We start from the raw sequence: 21,506 nt of genomic DNA, 5'->3' as shown, positions 1-21,506 counted from the left end.
GGAGGTGTGTGTACAGAGATGTTTTGAAACTGGTATGCTAGCAGTATATAAGCCTTACAGGTATATTAGGAGTCTCAAAAGTACCAAGCCCAAACCTGCTGATAAAGACAATTTTTTTGCCCTACTGACAGCAGAAATGGATAGGAAGGAAGAGGGTTGAAGCCCTCCCTAGCACAGGGTTTTCTACAGTCTGCTTGGATACACTGAGTAGAGTTATCACAGAGAGCACGTCTCTGCACCTAGCACTACGAAAAACCAAATCCTCTACTGTCATTTGATTTTTCAGTATTACGCCTTTCCATATCATGGAAACATACTCTTGTATCAGCAGTCATCTCACTGTGAACAGCTTTAGTTGAGAGCCAGATTCTGAAGACATTTGATAGGGCTTCCTAAATATAAGCAAATGCAGGCCACTCAGACTGACTCTAGCCTAGGTACTCTCCTGTACTTGCTTTGTAAATAATTCTTTCAATTTCAACAGCAGTGAGCTACTGCATACAGAAGCAGCATAGCAGTTCACAGAGGTAATCTGAAATTCATAGCATGCTCCCATTTCTTTAATTAGCTGACAAAGAAAACCTTACCCAAGCCTATGCTGAAAACTTGTTTTCCTTGTTATTCCTCTGCAACTTCACTATAGAAGGCAGGAGACTTATTCACAAGTTATTTAGTCATGTCACCTTGAGACAGTTTTCCCCCCCTTTTAGAAAGGATCATGTTTCACCAACTATCAGAACTCATCACACTCACTTCCAAAAAAATCTATGTAGAAGGTAGCAGGTAAGTTGAAGACCTACTTAACACATGTAATTGGCTGCAGTAGTGAATGATTACTTCTGCTTAGCCTGCTGAGCACTTCTAGAATGTGAAAAACTTCTTACCTGTCTGTTCAATGAACACAGTTACTTCCACGCCCTAAATACCATACAAGCAGATTAAACAAGTCCCAAAAATGCAGCCAAGTTACTTTCTGATAAACATCGTCTCATTTTCTTGCAATTTTGTAGTGACTTTGGCAAAATTATGGAAGTGCTTTATATTCTGGTATGCACCTCAACTACCTTGAAGAGAATTAAAATAATTGGAACTTTTCTTTTTCCTTAAATAACAAGAGAGTTAAGTTTAAATGAGTCACACCAATGGTTATGAATTTGAATAATTTAATGCTAACCAAGAGTACAAAGTGTGAAAGTTGGTGTCTCATTTATATTGGTCTTAAAAAAGAAATCTAGAGGAAGTGTTTACACTGCAGCAGATTTCAGTATTAGCACCTTGAAGAGAAGTTCTTGAAGTCTTAAGACAGTATGGCAACACTGGTACGGTACTAAGTACAAACATAAAACATGTAACAGCATGTTTTCACATTTCTACATTTGAAAAAAGTTACTTAAAAAGTACATTAAAAACAGAAGTTGTTCAGTGTATTCACAGTTTGAGTAGAGATGGAATCAAGTGCTGGAGTAGAAAAGAGAAGGATGAATGATTTCAAGGCAATTATATCGCAAGTCCAAAGGCACTGACAATACAGTACATAGTCTTATTCTCCCATCTCACAGTGCAGGTTCCTACAAATACAAAAAAGGGTTTCAGAGAGAGAAGAAAGTTACAGTGCTTAAATGCATGTCCTTATATGCATGTTTGTAATCATTTACATTAAGAATCTTAAGAATGAAGCTTTCACAACAGCTAAGCATTTCATATATAGCAGAGTTAGCATCACAGCCAAATGGAAAAAAATACCAAACTGTATGCTATTACTCCAAAACCATAGCACTTCGCAAAAAGAAAAGTATGCTGCCTAGTCTCAAGGAGACTTGCATTAAAGTTGCAAGCTGAAAAATCCAACAGTTCTGTTCCTTACCATCACTGGAGTTGTCCCAGAAGCAAGAGCTTGCTGTATGTAGCCCAGCACCATTCTTTTGCATAATCACACAGGTCACTGTTAGTCAGTAGAGAAGCTTTTATTAATTTATCACTAATGTTAATTAACATTTAGCTACATTTTTGCTTAGCATAGTACATACATACACACATATGCATATATACATGCTAATGAGTATTCTACAGACATGGTTCTTGCTAAGATCTTCGCCCACCCCCTACCCATCAGTGCACTTGGCTGTACCAGCTTTAACAGAAAAGAGAAAGTTGAGCTCACCAATATACTTGAAAGGCTTCCCCAGCTTTGTGAGTTGGCTTAGTGTTTGTTCCACCACACTTGTTGTCCACTGGTTCACTTTGCTGTGCTGGTAGGCATTTCCACCTATTGCGCTTTCTATGGCCTATTGGTGACAAACGTAAAATAAGCTGCACTGTTATCAATCTACAAGGCACCCATTCCAACATGGAGCACTAAAGATCAGAACCCATACCCACAGAAAAAATCCTAAATACTGCTTGTCCGTACAGATTGTCGGAAGTGTTTTCAACTACTAGAAAACTTACAGGTCAGAGTTTGAGCTAGGCATAGGGGAAATTATCATAGATTCCATCCTCTCTTCATTTTGTGGTATTTTGATTATTTGTAATTCCTGTCCCAATGTCCTGAAGCCAGAGTTATGAAAAGCATCTTGCATTTAAACAGTCCCAAAGAGACTGAAAAAATGCACACAATGGCTCATTCACACATATTCTTCTATGGAAATGATCATCAGATTTTTCAGCAGAATCATTTTTGGGAAACAAAACCCCAAATCAAAACAAAAGACCCATGTAGTTGGTGATTGGTAACAGAGCAGAAGCCTTCAGCCAAATAATCCATTTTACTTATGAGGATAGTTTCTGCTTTAAGATACAAATAAAAGTACACTAAAGCTGCATGTTTTTCACTGATACATTTTTTCCTCACAGAAATTGTTTAAAACATAACCACAAAATTATTTCAGATTCAGAAGAGACAGGAGCATGTATTAGAGCATGTGTATTTAATTTACAGAGTCTGACCAAAACAGTTGTTTTGCAACAAGAAAGATTTGGCTTGTTTACAAGAGGAATTCTGGACACAGAACCCAAACCCCTTGGGAAATTTTCTAGACAGGAAATTCATGTTTCTTAGCAACTAGAATAGTGCAATCATTTCAAACAAACAAGAACTCGTTTTGGAGGAAAAGCATCTCAAAAGAACACAGTAACATGCATATGCAGACAGCCTATAAAAACCCCCTATATTACTGAAACAAAATCTATCTCTATAAGGTTTAACATAAAACATCCCCCTAGAAATTCTGATAGGGATACACTGCAACCAAAGAGGAGCATATGAAATTATTTTAATTATCTTTTGGATTTGTAATACATATCACAACTAAAGCTAGGTGTCATTTCCACTTAAAGTATGCACATTGGTTAAATCAACAATTATCTACAGTTTGATAGCAACCTGTCTAGAAATCCATTACATATCAGTTATCAGATTTTCTTGAATGCCTTTTAGCACACAGCATACAACATACTATACTTCTACACCAACAAAATTAAAATGTTAGTTTACCTCTTTAATGATGCTACTGACTTCATCAACAACAAAGGAAGTCTACAAAAAAGGCAGAATGTTCAATAATCAGTGGACACATTCTTCTGTTTACAGTTCAAGCTTTGTTAAGAACATGCACTAGAAGCTTAATTTATGTTTCTCATATTTCTTGCAAGGCAGAAGATACCGAGTCTTTCTTTCTTTATTCATATGTACTCTGACTCCCCAAACCCAGTCAAGTTAACATTCTTAGCAAAGTAATGAATACTAATAGATAAACTAATATTGGCTGGCCTTTTGAGTCAAAGTTTTAAATGCTTTCAAGTTAAAATTTGAAGAAAAGTAATACGTATAGCACTTCTGTACATATATATTCTCATTTTACAATAAGCATTAATGTCCACAATTCACAGTGGGGTTGCAGAGATAACATCAGTGTGCAGACACTGCTTATGGTTAAAAGAAACCAACATCTCCAAGGCACTGATGTGGACAAAACATCAATTCACAGCTGTCATGACAATCTCAGCTGAGGATAAAAAGAAAACTGCCCCTTGGAAAACAAAAGGAAAATCTAGCTGGCTGGACTTCCCACCACCTTCAGTCTTCTCTCAGGCTCTGGGGAGTAGAGATTAAGCATGTGAAATGCAGACAGAGAAAGCCCCAGTATTTTACTAATCTTAAAACTACTACTCATTTACTCGTATGGTTAGTATGTTGTCCTGTTTTAGTCCCTCAGCTATTGCTGTCTCCCATATAAGGTGGTTAAAACAAGCTGCCACCGCTGCAGGGGCATTCCGCCACCGCCCCCAGCCGTTTGAGCAGCCTGGGAATGCTTACTGGTGGGATCCCGCACAGCACGGCAGCAAGCCAGGCACCGCATTTTTACTACTGGCATCTCACAGCCTCGCCCCACAAACCAGAAGAAAGGAACCAGACAAAAGAAATGCACACAGCAGCAAACTAATTAATTTCAGAAGACTGAATAAGGATTTAAAAATTAACCTAATCAAGCATATGTTGACTGAGTTTTCACTGGGAGATCTGCCAGCTTCTCCAGCTGGCAAACAAGAAAACCCACACAATTCAGGTGTTCAAGCAGGACATAGTTACACCTGCTCAGGAGAATTTGAACATTATATTCATAAACATTTGGTCAGAAGGTGAACAGTCTAGCCAGCTTCAATTACATGTGACATTGAGAGACATGTGAGCAGCTGACTGTTCGCTGTGACAGAAGAAACAGCACACCCCAGGAGACAGACAGGCAGTGCCTTTGCCATAACTATTCAGAGGCACCAACTTGCTCACACACTTCAACATTTTTGAAAGCTTTTATGTGCTGTGGCAAACTGGCTTTTATTTTCAGCTTCTTGACTTTGATTTAATTTTAATATCCCCCACTTGTTTTCATGGTACTAAATTTTACAGTGCTTACATTTTAAGGTGCACCAGTGTATTTAACCAAATAAGAGCTACAATTATCAAAATACTCTTTCCCACAGAGCACAAGTTAAGAATACGCATGCCAGACATGCTGGCAGACATCAAGCATGCTGTCAGGCAAAATGATAAACCATATACAGTTTTTTCTTCACAAAGTCTAGATCTCTGCTCAGAAATGCCTTTGAATGAGCACAAACAGTTCACCAAAGTAAACTGAATTCAATTCAACCCCTGTTCTCAAAAGTATTTAGATACCTGATTTGTACTGAAACAAGTGGAAAAGAGCCATAGATAGATTTGAGAATTTGGTCCTGGAGTTGCTGTTACTTCTTGACCTTCTTCATTTTTTGGGATGACTGTATATGGGTTTAGCTGCACAACAAAATAGAACATAAAATTCTGATATCCAGCTTTGTGGTTTATGGGGTATAACTGAGCTGCCAAATAATCCAACACTACTAGTTCATCTTTTAATAGGATGATATAAACCCTTTTTGTATTAAAAAGGGAAGAAAAATTCAGGAGCTTTATGATGTCCCTGTACTACCCCTCTAGCACAAGGAAAGCAGATGCAATGTTTCCAATACCGTTTTTAAAACAGGTGCTTCCAGGCAACAAATGGAAACAGCAAAACAGTATTATTTTCTAGTAATTCTGAAGATGCTTTTGAAAACAGCTATAAGAATGATGTTCGAGTATGTTAATTATTTATTATTTTTTTTACTTCCTGTAACTGTATAACATAGGCCAGGCCCAGCAATCAGGACAAGGCTTTAAGGATAGCACAAGCCAGACACACCTTCACTCCTCACACTGCTTTGCTACTGTCTAACCAAGTCACCATACAGCTGTTTAAGAACAATGAAGCAAATTCTCGCAGCTCAGAAAAACCGTCCCTCTGCAGGAGCAACACTTGCTGGGGAGTCATTTAGCACGATAAAGACCAAGACCCTTTATCTATCCGACTTCGTATCTCCGTTAACGGGGTGTAATGTCTCATTAGTGCGCCTGTAACACGCACACTATCTGCTTGAACCCTTCTTTCCGCATAAAAATAGCTTAGTCGAGCCTTCCGCTGATCTAAACCGTACCAGCAAACCTTCTACCACAGCACACTGCTTCATCCTGCCGGTGAAGCCAGAAGCCACGATACCCCTCGAGCATTTTCTCCAAGTGATGTGCAGCGGCAGTTTTCGGGAGAGGAGCAGCCATGGGTTGACGCCAGGCAAGAGGAGCCCAGCGGACACCCCAAATGCAGACAGGGGACTGGCCCGCCGGCCCAGCCGGTAACCAGAGCTGCTCACACCGCCAGAGAGACGGAGAGCTCCCGGGACGGCTCCGGCCGGCCCGGGGAGAGGCGGGGGGCGGGAGCGGCAGGAACAAAGGCTAGGCCTGTCTCCCGCCGTTGCCCAGGACGCGCGGCTCGGAGACACGGCCGATCCCCGGCGTCACCCCGGGGGAGAGCGGCAGGGGGTCGGGGGGCTGCCAACGGCCCCGGGATCGCCCGCGGGAGACCGAGGGGGGAGAGGTCCGGGGCGGACAGCTATCACCCAAGACGCCGGCCCTGAAAGGAGAAACTGGGCGCAGCCCCGCAGCTGCCTTCCCCCTGACCCCCGCGCCGCCCGGGTCCGCTCCGGTCCGTTACCTCCTCCCCCGACTGGAAGTCGTCCATCTTCCCGGTGGAGCCCCTCACGCCGCAACCGACACCCCGGCACCGCCCCCTCACCACTGCGCCCCACGCGCCGGCCGCTGCTCGCAGTGCGCCTGCGCCTCCGCCTCCCCGCCCGCGCCGGGCCACGGAGCCCGACGCGCTTGCGCAGTGCTGCCCGCGGGGCCCGACCCCCGACGTCAGTCGGCGCTCTACGCCTGCGCGCCTCACGCCCGTCTCCGCTTGCGTTCCGTGCGCCTGCGCGCTCCTGCACCGTCCAGTCCCACTCCCTGCTTCCCGCCGCTCTCTTTACGCCTGCGCAATGCGTTCTCCGCGCCTCGGATGTGTAGCAACGGGGAGGGACTCGGCCTGCCCAGCGCCCTCCAAGATGGCGCCGTTTCCATAACGACAGCGCGGAGGCGCCTGGCCGGGACCTCGGCGAGGTGGGGAGGCAGCCATGGCGTTGCCAAACGCCCCAAAGCCAGGGGCTGAGAGGGAGAAGGCTGCTTGCACCAGTTGTGTTTTTCATACAGATAGCTTCCCGTTTGTGTTCAGTGGGCGCGCCTGCAGAGAGCTGGAGCCGAGCGGTCCCTCCCTGGGCAGGAGGATCAGCATCTTGTTTCTGAAAACAGAGCTTGGAAAGTTGACCTGAGTGTGTCATGTATGCCCAGAAACTGAAGAAAACATGGAAAGACATGAAGAATATGTGCATTCTCACAGCATCTACATAATTGGATGCTATTGTTTTTAGCAGCCAGAATCGGAATCTAGACAAAGGGCACACATTTCACAGTTTATGGGTTTTGTGTGTGTGTGTGTGTGTGTGTGCATGTAGTGTTTACAGATTGCCTCAATTACTGTTGATACCAACCTCTGAGAGCTACTCTAGACAGTGGAAGATGCTGTTCAGGTTCAGAGTGGCCTGGATGAACTGGAGAAATAGTCTGAAGGAAGGAGAAAATAACTTACTGGGGGCAAGTGCAAAGGCCTGTACTGAGGCAGGAATAACCAGTTCTATAAATGCAGACAGAGCAGGTCCAGCTCACTCGGTAGCCATTCCAGACAAGAGAGTAGGGGGTTGTATTAGGTACTATTTACCTCACTATTTACCTTACCTTGCTGTTAAAAAAAAGGAGATGCCATACTGGGACGTGTAAACAGACATATAGCTTGCGGGACATGAGAAGCAGCTTTCCTGTTGCACTCTGCAACAAGACCTCACAAGGAAAATTGTATCCACTTTTAGGTGTTGTATTTCAAGAAGTTTGAAGGAGTTACAGCCTCAGGGCCCGAGTGTGTCAACAAACTTCAGCTGCACTGATCAGCCTCAGCTGTGGCCTCTACTCCCGTGTCCTCTGCTCCAGGCCTGTCTCTGGTGGACCTCAGCCCTACATTTTGACCTTTGTCTCCAGTCCCATATAAGGCCCTACCTCCTGTTTCTCCTGAAGAAGACGACCTTGGCCAGTCACCTTGCTTTGGGACGGTGTGGGCATCCTGCGTGCAGCACCCGCTCTGCCTGTGCCCTCCTGGCAGGACTGCGGCTGGCTGCTGAGCTTGCCCTCGTCCCCTCTGAGGCCTGCACTCACTGCAGGTTATTTCTTGTCTTTCATTTAAAGTTTTGCCTGAAATGAAGGCCCGAATCATCCAAATATTCTTTGCTGAGCATAACTCTGTGCCTCGCTAACAGTTGCTTTGTCTTTGGTGATACAGTTGAAGATGATTAAACTTGACATACACAGGTGGATATGTTTGAACCTATTTAACTTAATGAGGTTATAAAATTGCAGGCTGTTTAATTTTGCCATGTGAATAGAGTTGCAGGGCTTTGTTTAACTGAAAATAATATTTCTTAAAACACCGAAAACACTAAGAAGGGCTTCTGCGTTGTACGTACGGTTTATCTGGTAGAGCCAGGAACAAGAAAGGAGATCAACCTCCAAGAACAGCCTATCTTCTTTTCCAGAGTTTGAAATAATTTGGATGTAATTTTGAATTTCATTACTCACACTTGGTTCTGTAATAGTCTGAATTGGTATAGCCAATCCAAATAATATTTTAACTTTTAATAGTTATCTGAGATCAGATTTCCAGTTGTGAGGTAAAATAATATTATTCTTTTTGCAGGTGCATAAAAAATGAATTCTTTTGAACTTCTACCTATACCAATTGCTTTGTCATTCAGACCTGAATAGAACTATTTTGTTTCCAGGAAAGAGCTGTTTATGATACAAGCAGAGTTTTCTGTGTGAGTCTTGGGGACATTGAGGTTAGTAGTAGTTTCACATCTATAGTATCAGAAAAAGAAATGATGTAGAACTCAAAGCCACTTCTCTTCCTGTGTGTGGCTTGAAGACTGAGCATATTTTGATGATATCAGTCAGCTTTTATAGTGTCTTGTGCCAAGTCTCTTTTTAATGTTAGAAAAATGAGTAACTTCTCTTTGATTGCTAGTTGCTGTTGCTGGTAACAAAACCAGAGACTTGGTAAAAGCTGTTGTAATCGTAGAGCTCTTTGTTGAATGCATTTGCTTTTAGCTGTTTTGGGGATGCTCCTCTGTCAGTCTAATTTCGGTGCCCAGAGGAAGGAAAGGGGGTGGAGAACAGCCACCAGTTTTCTTTAAGGAAAGATAAATAATAAGAGTGCTACTCATCTCTTAAAAGCCGTTTACTTCCATACATCTTTCTTTGATGGCTGCTGAAAAGGTAAGGACATCGTTTTAATCTATTCTATATGACATTGCACAGGGGGATGCATTTTTACTTACTGGGATGGTGTTTTTTCAACTGCAAAGATTTCATGGAAAGACCATGATGGGAACTTAAGTGTTTGTGTTGTTTTGGTTTGGTTTTTTTACTTGAAGTGCTGGGATGGGATGTTATTAAAATCCCAAGACATAACTTTAGTAAAACATTATCAAAGAACTTGTAAGTAATTTGCATGTGTGTGTGTGAGGATGTGAAAATTGAACTGTTGCAGCCAGGTAGTATGAAATAACACTTGTAATTTTCTTAACTAAGAATAAATTTATGTGATTGGCCTTTGCAGAATAGAAAATAGCCACAAATTACAGTGGCTTTTGTGGTCGTTTTTACTCTGAACCTTCTTAATCTGCGTCCTAGCTACTGATGTATTACATCCAACTTCTGGGTTAATGCATGAAGTAATCCAATTATCTCAAGTCAATGAAGGCTGTGACTTTAGAAGATCAATTTATTTATACTTATGTAATAGTCATTATTTTGTTAATGCTTAAGGGTCTGAAGAGATCACCAATACATTACATGCAAAATTGCTTTGAGAAAAAGCTTGCCGAGTCAGGCATTTCTAAGTTCAAAAACTTAAAAAATTAAGCTACCTTTTTGCAAACTTAATCTTGTCTTAGGTAGGCCTTTTGATTGACCTTCAGTGACATAACTACATACTATTTTAGCCTGATAAAAAAAAAAAAGGCATGGTCTTCTCAGATGGCACTGTGTGCATGCATGTCTCCCTCTCCTAAGGCGTGACCATGTTGGTTGTCCCATCTCCTTTACGATGGCTTTGAGACTTCACATGATATTTTCAAAAAGCTGCTGATCCATCTGCAAGCTGCCTGACACAGGATTATTTAAAATGATTCTTGAACAAAATATTTTATGTCGGCTTTGTGCTGAAGAGGGAGAAGTGTCATGGTATTTACTAAAAAGGTTGCTGTTGCTTTTGGTTTTACATAGAAGATGCTTGGCTTTGAGGTTAGCTGGCTGTGTAAAACAGCTAGCTAGCTGGTTTCAGTGGGTAAACATGAAAGGAGGGCATCTGTAAAGGTTTTTAAGATTGTTTTTTCCTGTCAAGGAGGGTCATTACTGAAAACACAACTTCTTTATTACTGCCAAAAAACTAATCTAATGCAGATGGCTTCGGTGTTAGAAAAGCTCTTCTTTTACAATGGTAGAGAGATTTTTCAGTCCAATTTGAACACCTCTGTGAAATGATTATTAGTTCAAGTCTGTTGTGGGGCACAAGGATTATCTCCCACTTGGGGGGATAGAATTATTTATTCTTCAAGCTACCTCATCATTAAGCTAGATTGAGTTATCTTTGAATGTGCAAGAAAAATTAACGGAACATGATGATTGTCAGAGCTTAAATCTTCATGAAGATTTAAAAAAAAACCCAAACAACTGACTGTAGGAATGTCCAGATGCAATATTGATAGAGCTGCTGTCTACATGCTGTGTTTTAAGTTTTATTCTCTGCAGTGTGTGATGGTCTTGGCCAGCGGTGAGAATGCCACAGTGGCTTTTTCTCTCATAGGGCTCCTGGCACTTGGCTCTGCAGTAAGTTTGTTGTGTTGTTTGGTGCCAGAAGATGATCCTAGTCTCTCCGTCCTGGTCCTTGTTGGCAGTCCACTGCTGGAGTTAAATTCCGTGCTTGTGATTTATCACTGTGAATAGGGTATGAAGTGCAGCAGTAGACCAAGTGGTTTTGATGATGGTGTTTGTAGTATCACTGATGGGCTGAGGTTGGAATGCTTTTCTGAAGAATCCTGCCCTGCCTAGGGGGAATAGTTGTGAGCAAGACAAAATGGAAACAGGGTAGGCTCCAAGCTGTTCCTTCTCTCACATCATTTAAATTTGTGCAAGCTTGAATAGCTGAAAATATATTTTTTAAAAAAATTCCTATGCATCTCTAAATAAGAATCTGTATGCCCTCAATATTTTTCATACACTAAGATGTCATCTGAAACCCATTTCCCAAACCAGGTTTGAAATATGGAAAACTTTGTGCTCTTTCTGTGAAAAAGAAAGGTAGCCCTTTTTTTTAAAGAATTTGAAGGAGATATCAAATAGCAGCTATTTCTGTGCTTGCTTAACTGCAGATGTTGTTCTTGGTAACTGTTTTACCAAGATCACTAGGGTGGTTTTATTAGAGCCACCTAATAATGACTATCATGAATTTGCTAGCTTTTACTGATGCTTCAGCAGGATTTTCTGATGACGTTGTAGATACGCTAGCCATTGGAAATCCTAGGAGCTTATAGAAAATGTAACTTAAGCTGTAATAGGTGTTTTGGTATCCTGTATAGTGCAGAGGTCCCCGAGTTTGTACTGACTGCTTTTCAGATTGTATTGACTTAAATGGAGTTAAGAGCTCTAAATGTGCTCATCAGTCCTGGGAGGTATTCTTAAGGTAAAAGATGAAAGCAAGTGAAAGATGCAGGGGCCTTTGAAAGTTACATATATTGTGTTAAAAAATTGTTCAGGCTTTTTATGTTTCAACTGAGTAATTTCCTGTGAAATTGCAGTTGGTAAGGAAATAAAATATGATTATGCCTATCTCTGTTTCTTTTGTTTGCACAGGAAACCAATCTTTTTTTTTTTTTTTTTCCTTTGTTAACACTGCTTCTGTGAAATGCTTTGTCCTTTTGGTGTCTGTTGAAGGGTTTCATGAAAAATTATGAAAGAATGGAATGCATACTGTTTATAAATACAAATCATCACCTCCTGCTTTTTTTTTTGTGGGAAACTAAGTAACTTAATTGGGGCAAACTGTATGTAAAGTAATTTCCTGCACTGACAAAAATACATTGTGACTATATATCTGAAGTTTTGGTGTTTTTTTTCTTTTTTTAAACTTAAAACTCACAGTATTTTAAAATAAGGATGCAGCAATGCAGGTAGTTGGTCAGATTGTCAGCTGACGTCCATCAGTGAAACATCAGTAACTGCTTTGGGAAAGCATGACCCTTCTGTCCTAGTGTCTAGAATTTCTGCCTAGAGCCTGACTGTATTTATTTAGCTTAGATTAAGTTTGAAACATTAAACCAGTTTTCATATACACATCTTTAATATTTGGTGTACCATAAGTGGAACTGCCTTACATTTCTTGTAATACACACTAGACAATAGACAGTAGTATTAAAACTGAATATTTGAAGTTGAATTAGATTGAATAATCAGTTTCTTTCTCTACTTTGCTGCAAAGTATATTAAAATTATTTTCTATTTTAGTGGGAGTTTTACAAAAATGAGCTCACAGAATATATCCAAAATACAGTTGTGATTCTTTTTTAATTTTATACTTCTCATATATTTGTACATTAATAGCATCAGTTTGGGGCCAAAATCATTAGTGCACTGAGGTGGAAATAATATATATCTTAACTCTTTAGGGGTATTAAACTGTTTATCTAGACTTAACAGATATAGGTAATTGATAGAAGTGACTCTTAGAGGGTGTCTTTCCCTCTTTCCTCTTAGGCTTGTGATGTTTTGTCTTTTCAGTAAGATGAGATTAGAAGGGGACATCTTTGTCTCAACCAGTATGACTTTTCCAGTCATGGGGCCTGTAGGCCTGTGTTCAAAACTAACTTAAGCTTCTTTATTGGTTGTTTTATGTTGACTGTATAAAAAATGTGAAGGTACATGACTGAGTGTTAATGGACAATATGGTGAGATTATCTGAAAAATGAGACTGCCTTAAAACCTATCCTGTATCCGCATTAGTGCATGAAAGGTCTGCATATAGCAAAATGTGGTCTTCACATACTATTTGAAATGTCTTGCAGAGGTGAGGAGAAGAGATAATAACATGTATTCTTTTTTTTCCCTAGGTCCAGAAATCTCAAATCTACAAGACCAAATAAAAAACCCCAGCATTCCCCCCACTCCTTTACTCCATCTCTTGGTGAATTCTCCCTCCATCTGGTGACAGTTAAAGCCCTATCTAGGACCTTGCTGCAAGCTTTCATCTCTTTTGGAACCACTCTCAGCAAAAAAAAAAAAAAAGAAAAAAGAAAAGAACAAGGAGTTTTTTCATGTGAGAAAGACAAGACTGTTGTGACCTTGCTAACTGTTCATATTCCCTGGGTAGCAGAGACACTTAAATGATGATGTGTGTGAAGACACACACAGTTATTTTTCTTTTCGGGGTATGACACAGTAAACGTATCACCAATCAAGTAAGAGCGCAGGCACTTAGTAAACACTCAGACTGCATTATACTCTATAATGTAGTATCCATCGTTCTGGATGTAGTAGAACCATAGGACAGTAGTCTACAAAATAAGTGAAGTTTGGGGAAAATGGCCTGTGAATTTAATCTAAACTTCCTTAAGGAATTGGAACGAGAGGCTGTTCTAGAAGTCCTGTACCGTGACCAGATGGTGAGAAAAACAGAGGAGGAAAGAATAAGGTATCTGCCGTTCCCCTATTCCTGTATTTCTGTTCCTTTTTTCTCAGAAGTACTCTTCTTCTTCTTTGCTGTCCTTCCAAATGTCTTCCTTTTTTAACTTCTTGTTAGCTAATTGCTTTTTATTCTTTGGGAAAACTAAGGGTTATCCAGAGCCTCTTGGATTTGCCATACTATTGACTACCATAAAGATGAGCAAATACTGTTCAGTGAATAATCTATTGAATGAATTTTGCTTCTAGCCTTCATGGAAAGCTCAGTTGCTGCCTGTATTTTTTCTATGGCATTCTCATCATGTTCCTATGTGTGTCTATATAGTCCTGGTAACACAAAACATGTTCACATCTTTGGCTGGCTTATTTAACTTATGTTGTGGCAAGACTGGAGTTGAGAATCATTGGATACCTGCTCATTGTGCTGAATCCATTGTTGCCCCTTCTCGCATACAACGGGTAGCAAGTGCACCACACTGTTTCAGAGGTTGTTACAAGTGTCAATAGGTATCATTGATTAGGAGAAGGATTCTGTTTAATTATTTCACACTATGCAAGCATCTCAGTTGTGAAAGATAAGGGGTAATCTTCCAACATTTTATTTGCTTTATATCAGGGCTAGGGCAAGGATTTCCCTGCAGTTTGTACCCTGCTTTGTCACATTGCATCCCCATGTAAAACAGGGTATTCATGTTGCCAAGTTAGAAATTTTTAGTCTCTTACATGTAGAAACTCAAACTTTGTTTACAGCAAACTTTTATGTAAGTATTACTGGACATATTAAATGATTGTGGAAAGTAAGTAAAGGCTTAGAAAGAAAGTCTGAACTGGTTAGAAAATCCCTGGCAACCATTGATGATGTAGCTAATAAAAACATAGATCTTGATTATTGGTACATGCAAAGGAAGCAAAGTTAATGAAAGGGAGAGATTTCAATATTTTGGTCTGATGTATTTTTTATTTAACTTTTAGATGATGCATTTGTTATGATTATTTTTACTTGATGGAAGATTTGATTCTTGGATAAATATGATAAAAAACCACCATCAAATGAAAGGGAGCACCATTTAGTCTCAGTTTTTGTATGTGAATACACAGTCACTTGCACACACGCTTTCAGTGCCCTGCCCTGAGCCTGCATAACTGACATGAACAGAACCCTGTTTATACTAGACTACTCTGTCTGTATGCGCAGCTGTGGCATATACGGTCATAGTGCAAAAATGCTGTGTGTGGACACCTTCAGACAGTGTTCAGTTGAGGTCAGACTTGAGGGTATGTCTCCCACTAGTAATGCTATTGCACAATCAGGATATTAGGGGTATTAGCTTGTGACTTACATGGGGGTTTTCGTCCATTTAAATTTTTTTTATTTTTATTTTTTTTTAACCTGGGGCATTAGGAAACTGAAACTGCAGCTGCAGCAGCTTCGATGGAAAGGGGCAAGAAATGTAAACCATGAATACCAGGAGAGATCTTGTGCTCGCTGTCAGAAATCGCTTGGGTTATTGATGAACAGAGGTGCAGTATGCAATGGGTGCAGTCATCGAGTGTGCTCTGAATGCCGTGTCTGCCTGAATCCCTGCCTTTGGAAATGCACCGTTTGTTATGCTCATGGGTAAGAAGTTTTACTGGCTTGGATAAGTGCTGGTTTACACTGGTTATCCAGTGGATGCACACTGGTTTTGTGTGTATCTGTTGCTTTAAACAATTAATGAAACAAAGCCTCTGGTGGAATGAAAATGTTGGATGAAGTCCTGATAGCAATGAAATTGATGGGAATTTTGTGTTATACTTCATGTAGTCAGGATTTCCCTTCCTGTAGTTAGCAGAATGGATCTTCAGGGTAGGCTGAAGTAGTATGAAAAAGATGGTAACGGCAAAGCATAGGAACAGTTGTTAGTTTCTGAACTGCAGATACAACTCCTTCCCCTGACTCAATACTGAACCAGGGCATCATAAAAAGTTGCTGAAGTTGCTGTGTTTTGGTATAGTATTTTGCTGTAGTATAGCCAATTTCTCAATGATTTCCTAATCTTGATTTTTTTTGCCTCATACTACAGGAGTGAGGAACCTGGATTGATGAATAATTTGAAGTCATGTTCTATATACATTTAAAACCAAGAAAGCATTAATAACATTATAAGGAATTGTTTAAATGTGGTCAGAAATCTAAATCTGTTTACCTTGAATTAGTGTTTTTTTTCTTTTACTATGTCACCTTGGTGTTTTTTTTCCAGGAACAATCTTTTATTGTATTGGTACAATTTTTATATCAAAATACTTCATCATAGTCTATTCTATTCATCAGAATCTTTCTAAACCAAATGGTTTAGCTATGTTTCCACCTTTGATGAAAAGTAATATTATGTAGGCAAAGAAAGATACTTTTGGAAATGAATCAACAGCTGTGCTGGATGATATATATCCCTGTACGAAGGGTGAGGATTTGGATGAAATTTTACTTGATGCCAACACAAGATTAATGCATTACTTTACTCCCTCTTAAGATGCCGAAATGAGATTTAAATAATGCCTGGGAAATGTAAGGCAAGGTATTGGTCTTAAGCTAAGTGAATTTCTACTACTAGTTTGAAGTAATTTTCTAGTAATCTTCTAGTTTGGAAGAGACTATAAACTGTCACTAAAAAGATGTTCTCTGAATCCTCAGTTTATTTTGCAGCTTATACATAAATAGGCAGATTAGTTTCATCTATATTTGATACAAAGCAGTTACTAGCTTTTGGTGCACATATTTCACTATATGTGTGTCACGCTATATGCACTAAAAGGAAAGGTTAAAAAGATAACTTTCCATATCCTCCTCTAGATACCTTCCTCTACATCTTCTTTTAAATTGATTTCCAGTTATTTGGTGGCCACAGTGGAAATCCCCTATAGAGAGCAGCTGGTTGTTAAGCTGCTTTGTTTAGTGCTGCACAACCGTAATTATTTCATAAGCTTGTCCAGATATTTAATGGTAAAACCAGGAAAGCGTTATTTAAATGAATTAAAAGGCATTTTTACTTTTCCTTGAGGAAATTACTTTTTTTTTGTCTTGCTACTATAGAGGAATTATTTAGCTGTCATAGAAATTCTCTTTATAGCAAAGAGACAGCACATTTGATCTTGTTTAGTCACAATGCAAAGTCCATTAAAATCAGTCAGACTTCCGTTGCCTTCAGTGAGCTTTACATCAAGACTACAAATCTCGAGAAGGGTAGGGAGTGCAGTAGTGTGGTAAATACTACCCAGTGTTTTTTGTTTACCCTGGTGAGAGGAAAATAGGATGACTAAGAAGCATGAGAGCTGATTTTCAAGTCCTGAGCAACTGTAATTTTGAGTCTTGGTTACCACTAGAGTATTTTTTCCTGAACAAAATGTTAGCAGCAGCACTACTGATACTCTCTCCTAGACACTAGGGTCATGTTTGTAATGAACATGTTTAAATGCCTCAGTGAAAGTGCATGCAGGGATAGGTGAATGTTTTTTGTTTACAAAATAAGAAATTTAAAAGGCCTTGTGGACTGACAAAGTTTGTATCTTTCACCTGGAAGAGGCATCACTTATGTGAACGGAGTTGGTATAGTGTGTTTTATTGTGTTTTTTTTAAGGAATCCTGTCTTCTAGAAGTCTAGAAAGACATTACTTTGAAGGAGTGTAGTCTGGTTTACCTGACAAGGATAGTTTTTTATCAGCTTAATTGTCACACTTTTAGTCATAGCTTAGCTTAATACACTCTTTAGCCTAAAAAAAAAATAAAATAAAAGGGTATTTCTAGATCTGTTTTCATCCTGTAAGTGGCCTAATTATCACATAAACCTGTGCAGAACTGGAGATTAAACTCTGGGAAGATAACCATGGGTAGTGGGAAGAACATAAAAGGAAGGCTGGAGATGAGAATGGAGGCACTACCAATGCAGAGCCCTTGAAGATCTAGTGCAGCTAGAGATTTCAGACATTTATTAGTTAATAGATCTCCATCCAAAGTAAATAAGTATCCTGTCTCAAAGTTATTTTAACCTCATTTTCAAACTAATCTGTATTCAGTTACGCACAAGGATCCAGGGTTAGGCATGAAAATAAATAGTACAATCTACACAGGTAGTGAATTTTTTGAATATTCTGCATAGCTACTTACAAAGGTGTATTTTAAATGCCTGAAATGCTTTAAAATCAAGCCGCAGAAAGAACAAACAGCACCCTACCTGTAGTTTGTTTATTTTAACACAGAGTAAGGTGAGGTGTGAAATGGCAGACCCAGGGATTTTGTTGCCTGGCCTTTGGTGGATATCACTATAGCTCTCGTGTTTAGAGATTTTGCTTTCTTAAGGAGGCAAGCTCTACAAGAATTTACTGTCTGTATGTTGTTGCCAATTTCAAGCAAATTTGGCAGAGGGTATGGGTAATAGAGATTATTTCCTAGAAGGAAAATGAACTGCTGGGTAGAGAAGAAAGTTTAGCGGTGCCTGCACTGAGGAAATTTTTGCAGTGGGACTTCATCCTATAATAAGCATCAGAAAATCCACAAGGAACAGAGATATTTTATATGCCCTAAAAATTAGTAAGGCTTTAAATGAGATTTTGGAACCTGAAGACTCCAGAGAATCCTCTCCTCAGTTAAAAATTCTTTTTGTCTCTTTAACAATGGATGAGTTCAGATTGAAGACTTCATCTAAGTGAGTTGGATACAACAAAATGCAAGAGTCAAATCTGCTGAAAATCTGCTCTTGACAGAGCCATTTAATCTGATACTATTTGTACTTGTTAATCTTTACTTTTCTGTTCCTGTGATCCTGATGCCTGTGTATGACTGACATCATTGATGTTAGTCTCCACAAAATGGAGAGAGATGGGCCATGAAGTCATCACACCATCAGGGTTGTGGAGCTGAGTGCTCCCTGGTAGCCATCCCAAGTTCTGCTTGGGAGCGTGTCTGCTATCATGACTTTCCTCACTACTCAGACTAGGCTGCAGCTGTAAGCAGTCAACACATCACTCAGTGGAAGTGCCTGGGCTGTATTGCAAGTTGGTTGCATAGACTGGAGTGGACCCAGGACTCCTGGCTTCAGAGCAATGCCTAGAACAGTACGTATTGCTTTCCATGGGCAGTCCTATGTAGTGAAAAGGAAAAAAAAAAAAATGGAAAGGAGGAATCCTTTGTTTGCAGACCCACAGCAAAATCAGTCAATGGAGCGAGCAGTCACGAAATCTTAGTTTTATGGTAGTATTAAAGATTGTTGGATTGTTAAATAGTTATCAAACATTTGAAGGAATGCACTTTGGAAAATGTTGATTCAAATGTCTTTTTCTTGTTTTTCAGAGATGTGAAAGTAAAGGCTGGTGAATGGTTCTTTGAGGAACGAGCAAAGAAATATCCAGGTGAAGGTAATCATTGGAACAGACCATAAACTGCTGTGTAATGTGTAGTCCTTACCTAAGTGAAACACAGAATGTAGTCTGCCACTGTATTTAATGTTTTTTCCATTTGGTGAGAGATTTTTGAGATATTATCATGCAGTGCATCTGTCTATGCACTAAATAAAACATGAGCACAAACTAGCAGAATGCATTTTAAAGTATTTATTTTGTGTGATTAATAAGAATAAGAAAATTGCTGGCCATATCAATTTGAATTAATGAGTGTGTAAGGCTTCTAAGAAATATAGTGACATGAAATAAATATAGAAATGTTAAAATATATGCGCAGGAAGGAAATGATCTTGCATCCATTGTTTGTCAAAGTTAAAACTCAATTGTTTTCCCTGAGAAAGTTCTAAAGCTTAAAGAAATGACAGGATGGAATAAAGAAAAACATACATAGCTATAAATCAACAGAGAGCTGAAGACACTGTTTCTTTACTTTCAGCTAGCTGTGCCATTACTTTGTGTTCAGTCTTTTCAGTGCACTTAGAAATACAAAGCCCTAAAAGAAATTACAGAGGATGTGGATGGATTGCTCTATAGGGAATGTGTTTTGCCAGCCAAGGGGCTGTTAGTCTTCATTTTCACCTACAATGACTAATGAGGTGGAGAGGATTTCCTTCCTCTTTCCCTTGAAGCACCACTTTAGATAGGCAACTATTTCACTTTGTGCCTGGCTGTAGCTAAACGTTACAGTTTCACTTCCAGTATCTGTATCGCATCTAGATTTAAGAGTAGCTGGTAAAAAAGAAGGCAGTGGGACTTAAATATTATCTCTCGGGAAACTTGAATAGGAAAAAGTTTATAAATGGAAGAACATAACTGGCCAAATTTTCAGTAGTAGGTATTCACGAAAGACAGCAGGTAGCATATTAGGAAACTGAACTACAGTTCCTGCTAAAACAATTAATTTAAAATCTGAAAGATTTAACTGAATTCCATTCTAGCTAACACAGTTTCTGATTTTAACCATCAGCCAGTAATTTTAACAATCTCTCTCGGTTATTGGAAAATGCTATGTTGTTCTTAGAGACTAAATCTGGTATTGCAAGGTACTGACTGTCCATCTTTCCAGTAAAATAAATGAGTTCTCACCTTATATTATCAAAACTTTGTGGGTACTTGAAGCTTTTTGCTTAGTTAGTCTATAGTAATACTGTTGAAGTCACAAAGACTAAGGATATACAGAAGATAAGCCTGCAGGGAGAAATATGTTTTGTTTAGTTCCTTTGATTAGACCAATTGATATAATTAAAGGGGTTAAAAAGTGGCAAACTTTGAAACACAGCAGCTGTAGTAGTTAGTAGTTATATATCCTTCAAGCCTGGAGAGGCAGTGCCCTCTTTTGGTTTGAAAATACAACACAAGCAAAGTATTCACTGGAAAATAACTGAAAAAATACATGTTACAGTGAAGTTTTCTCATGTTGCAGAATAAAAAAAAAAAGCAGTTACATCAGTATGCTTTTTATTAATTTTGTGCAGCTTCTACCTAAAGAATAAAAATCATATTTTCATAAAAGTGGTAGATTGCCTTTACTGACTAATAAATTAAAAATTGAAGAAATCATTTAATGCTGCAATAAATCAAGATACCAAATATTACTTATTAATGACAGAGCATTAAGTCTGGAGTTCTGATTGAAATTTGTAATATCAATAAATTGATTATTATTTCTACCACCACCGAGGTCTACTACTTTGATGTAAATAATACGTTGTAATTAATGACATCTTCAGTAAAGCATGGATCACATGCTGCTTTCTGTATTAGGAATGATTAGTGATTAAATCAACTCCAGATATTTTCAGTTGGCCATTTGTTACGTGCATTTAGCCCTTCTTTCTGTTTGCGATTACTCAGGAGCAAACTACGTTTTTGAGTCTTCATTGTTCGTGCCCGATGGAGCGCTTGCTCCTTGGTGTTTTTTACATCATGTGGTTGCTCACATGAGGAACATGACATGGTTGCTATTTCCCCACAGAGATGGCCTTAGCAAAGGGGTTTGCTCATGTTTGTGAGCTAGTCATTCATTTTCATGATTGTTCAGGTCTCTAGTAGAAATGAAAAGAATTTTTTGTAAGATGCAAGAGATGTCCATATGCCTACTCTTGTACACATTTTCAAGCTTTCCATAGTGTTTGAGTTTTATGGTTGAAGTGTGCTTTAGTGCAGTGGGCCTGTGCACTACCTGCCTCCTGGACCTCAGGAGGCTGAGAGCACTTAGCTGTCTGTAGGAATGGGCCTGTTAGCATCTGTACGCAACTGTCCTCAGCATTTGTGAAGAGCTGGTCTGATCGTGTCACCTGCAAGAGGTGAAGGTGAAATCTTGATACAGTTTGTGATACAG

General features: G+C 39.4%; 2 protein-coding genes across 7 annotated transcripts in view; one reads left to right on the top strand and one right to left on the bottom strand.

Annotated features, from left to right (window-relative positions):
* Window positions 1-1,146: 1,146 nt before the first annotated feature.
* On the bottom strand, window positions 1,147-6,702 carry DYNLT1 (dynein light chain Tctex-type 1). The gene is made up of 5 exons (XM_049800435.1): window positions 6,567-6,702; window positions 3,494-3,535; window positions 2,162-2,285; window positions 1,865-1,942; window positions 1,147-1,568 (listed from the first exon to the last, which is right to left on the bottom strand). The coding sequence occupies exons 1-5, from the start codon at window positions 6,591-6,593 to the stop codon at window positions 1,498-1,500; spliced, it is 342 nt and encodes a 113-aa protein (XP_049656392.1). The 5' UTR covers window positions 6,594-6,702; the 3' UTR covers window positions 1,147-1,497.
* Window positions 6,703-8,885: 2,183 nt separating this feature from the next.
* SYTL3 (synaptotagmin like 3) overlaps window positions 8,886-21,506 on the top strand; it is a 39,025-nt gene continuing 26,404 nt past the window's right edge. For 3 of the 6 annotated variants that reach the window (XR_007506037.1, XR_007506038.1, XM_049800418.1), the window contains exons 1-4: window positions 8,886-9,271; window positions 13,162-13,742; window positions 15,135-15,350; window positions 19,056-19,120. Coding sequence is in view for 4 of the 6 variants with exons in the window: in XM_049800418.1 (XP_049656375.1) it covers window positions 13,633-13,742; window positions 15,135-15,350; window positions 19,056-19,120 (391 nt within the window). In the remaining 2 variants the exon portion in view is untranslated. The remainder of the gene's footprint in view (window positions 9,272-13,161; window positions 13,743-15,134; window positions 15,351-19,055; window positions 19,121-21,506) is intronic. The other 3 variants (XM_049800419.1, XM_049800420.1, XM_049800421.1) reach the window with 3 other exon arrangements.

Source organism: Accipiter gentilis, chromosome 5, assembly GCF_929443795.1.
Source record: "Accipiter gentilis chromosome 5, bAccGen1.1, whole genome shotgun sequence".
NCBI lineage: Eukaryota > Metazoa > Chordata > Aves > Accipitriformes > Accipitridae > Astur > Astur gentilis.
The sequence above is the reverse complement of the archived record's forward strand: the minus strand, read 5'-3'. Positions and strand labels throughout refer to the sequence as shown.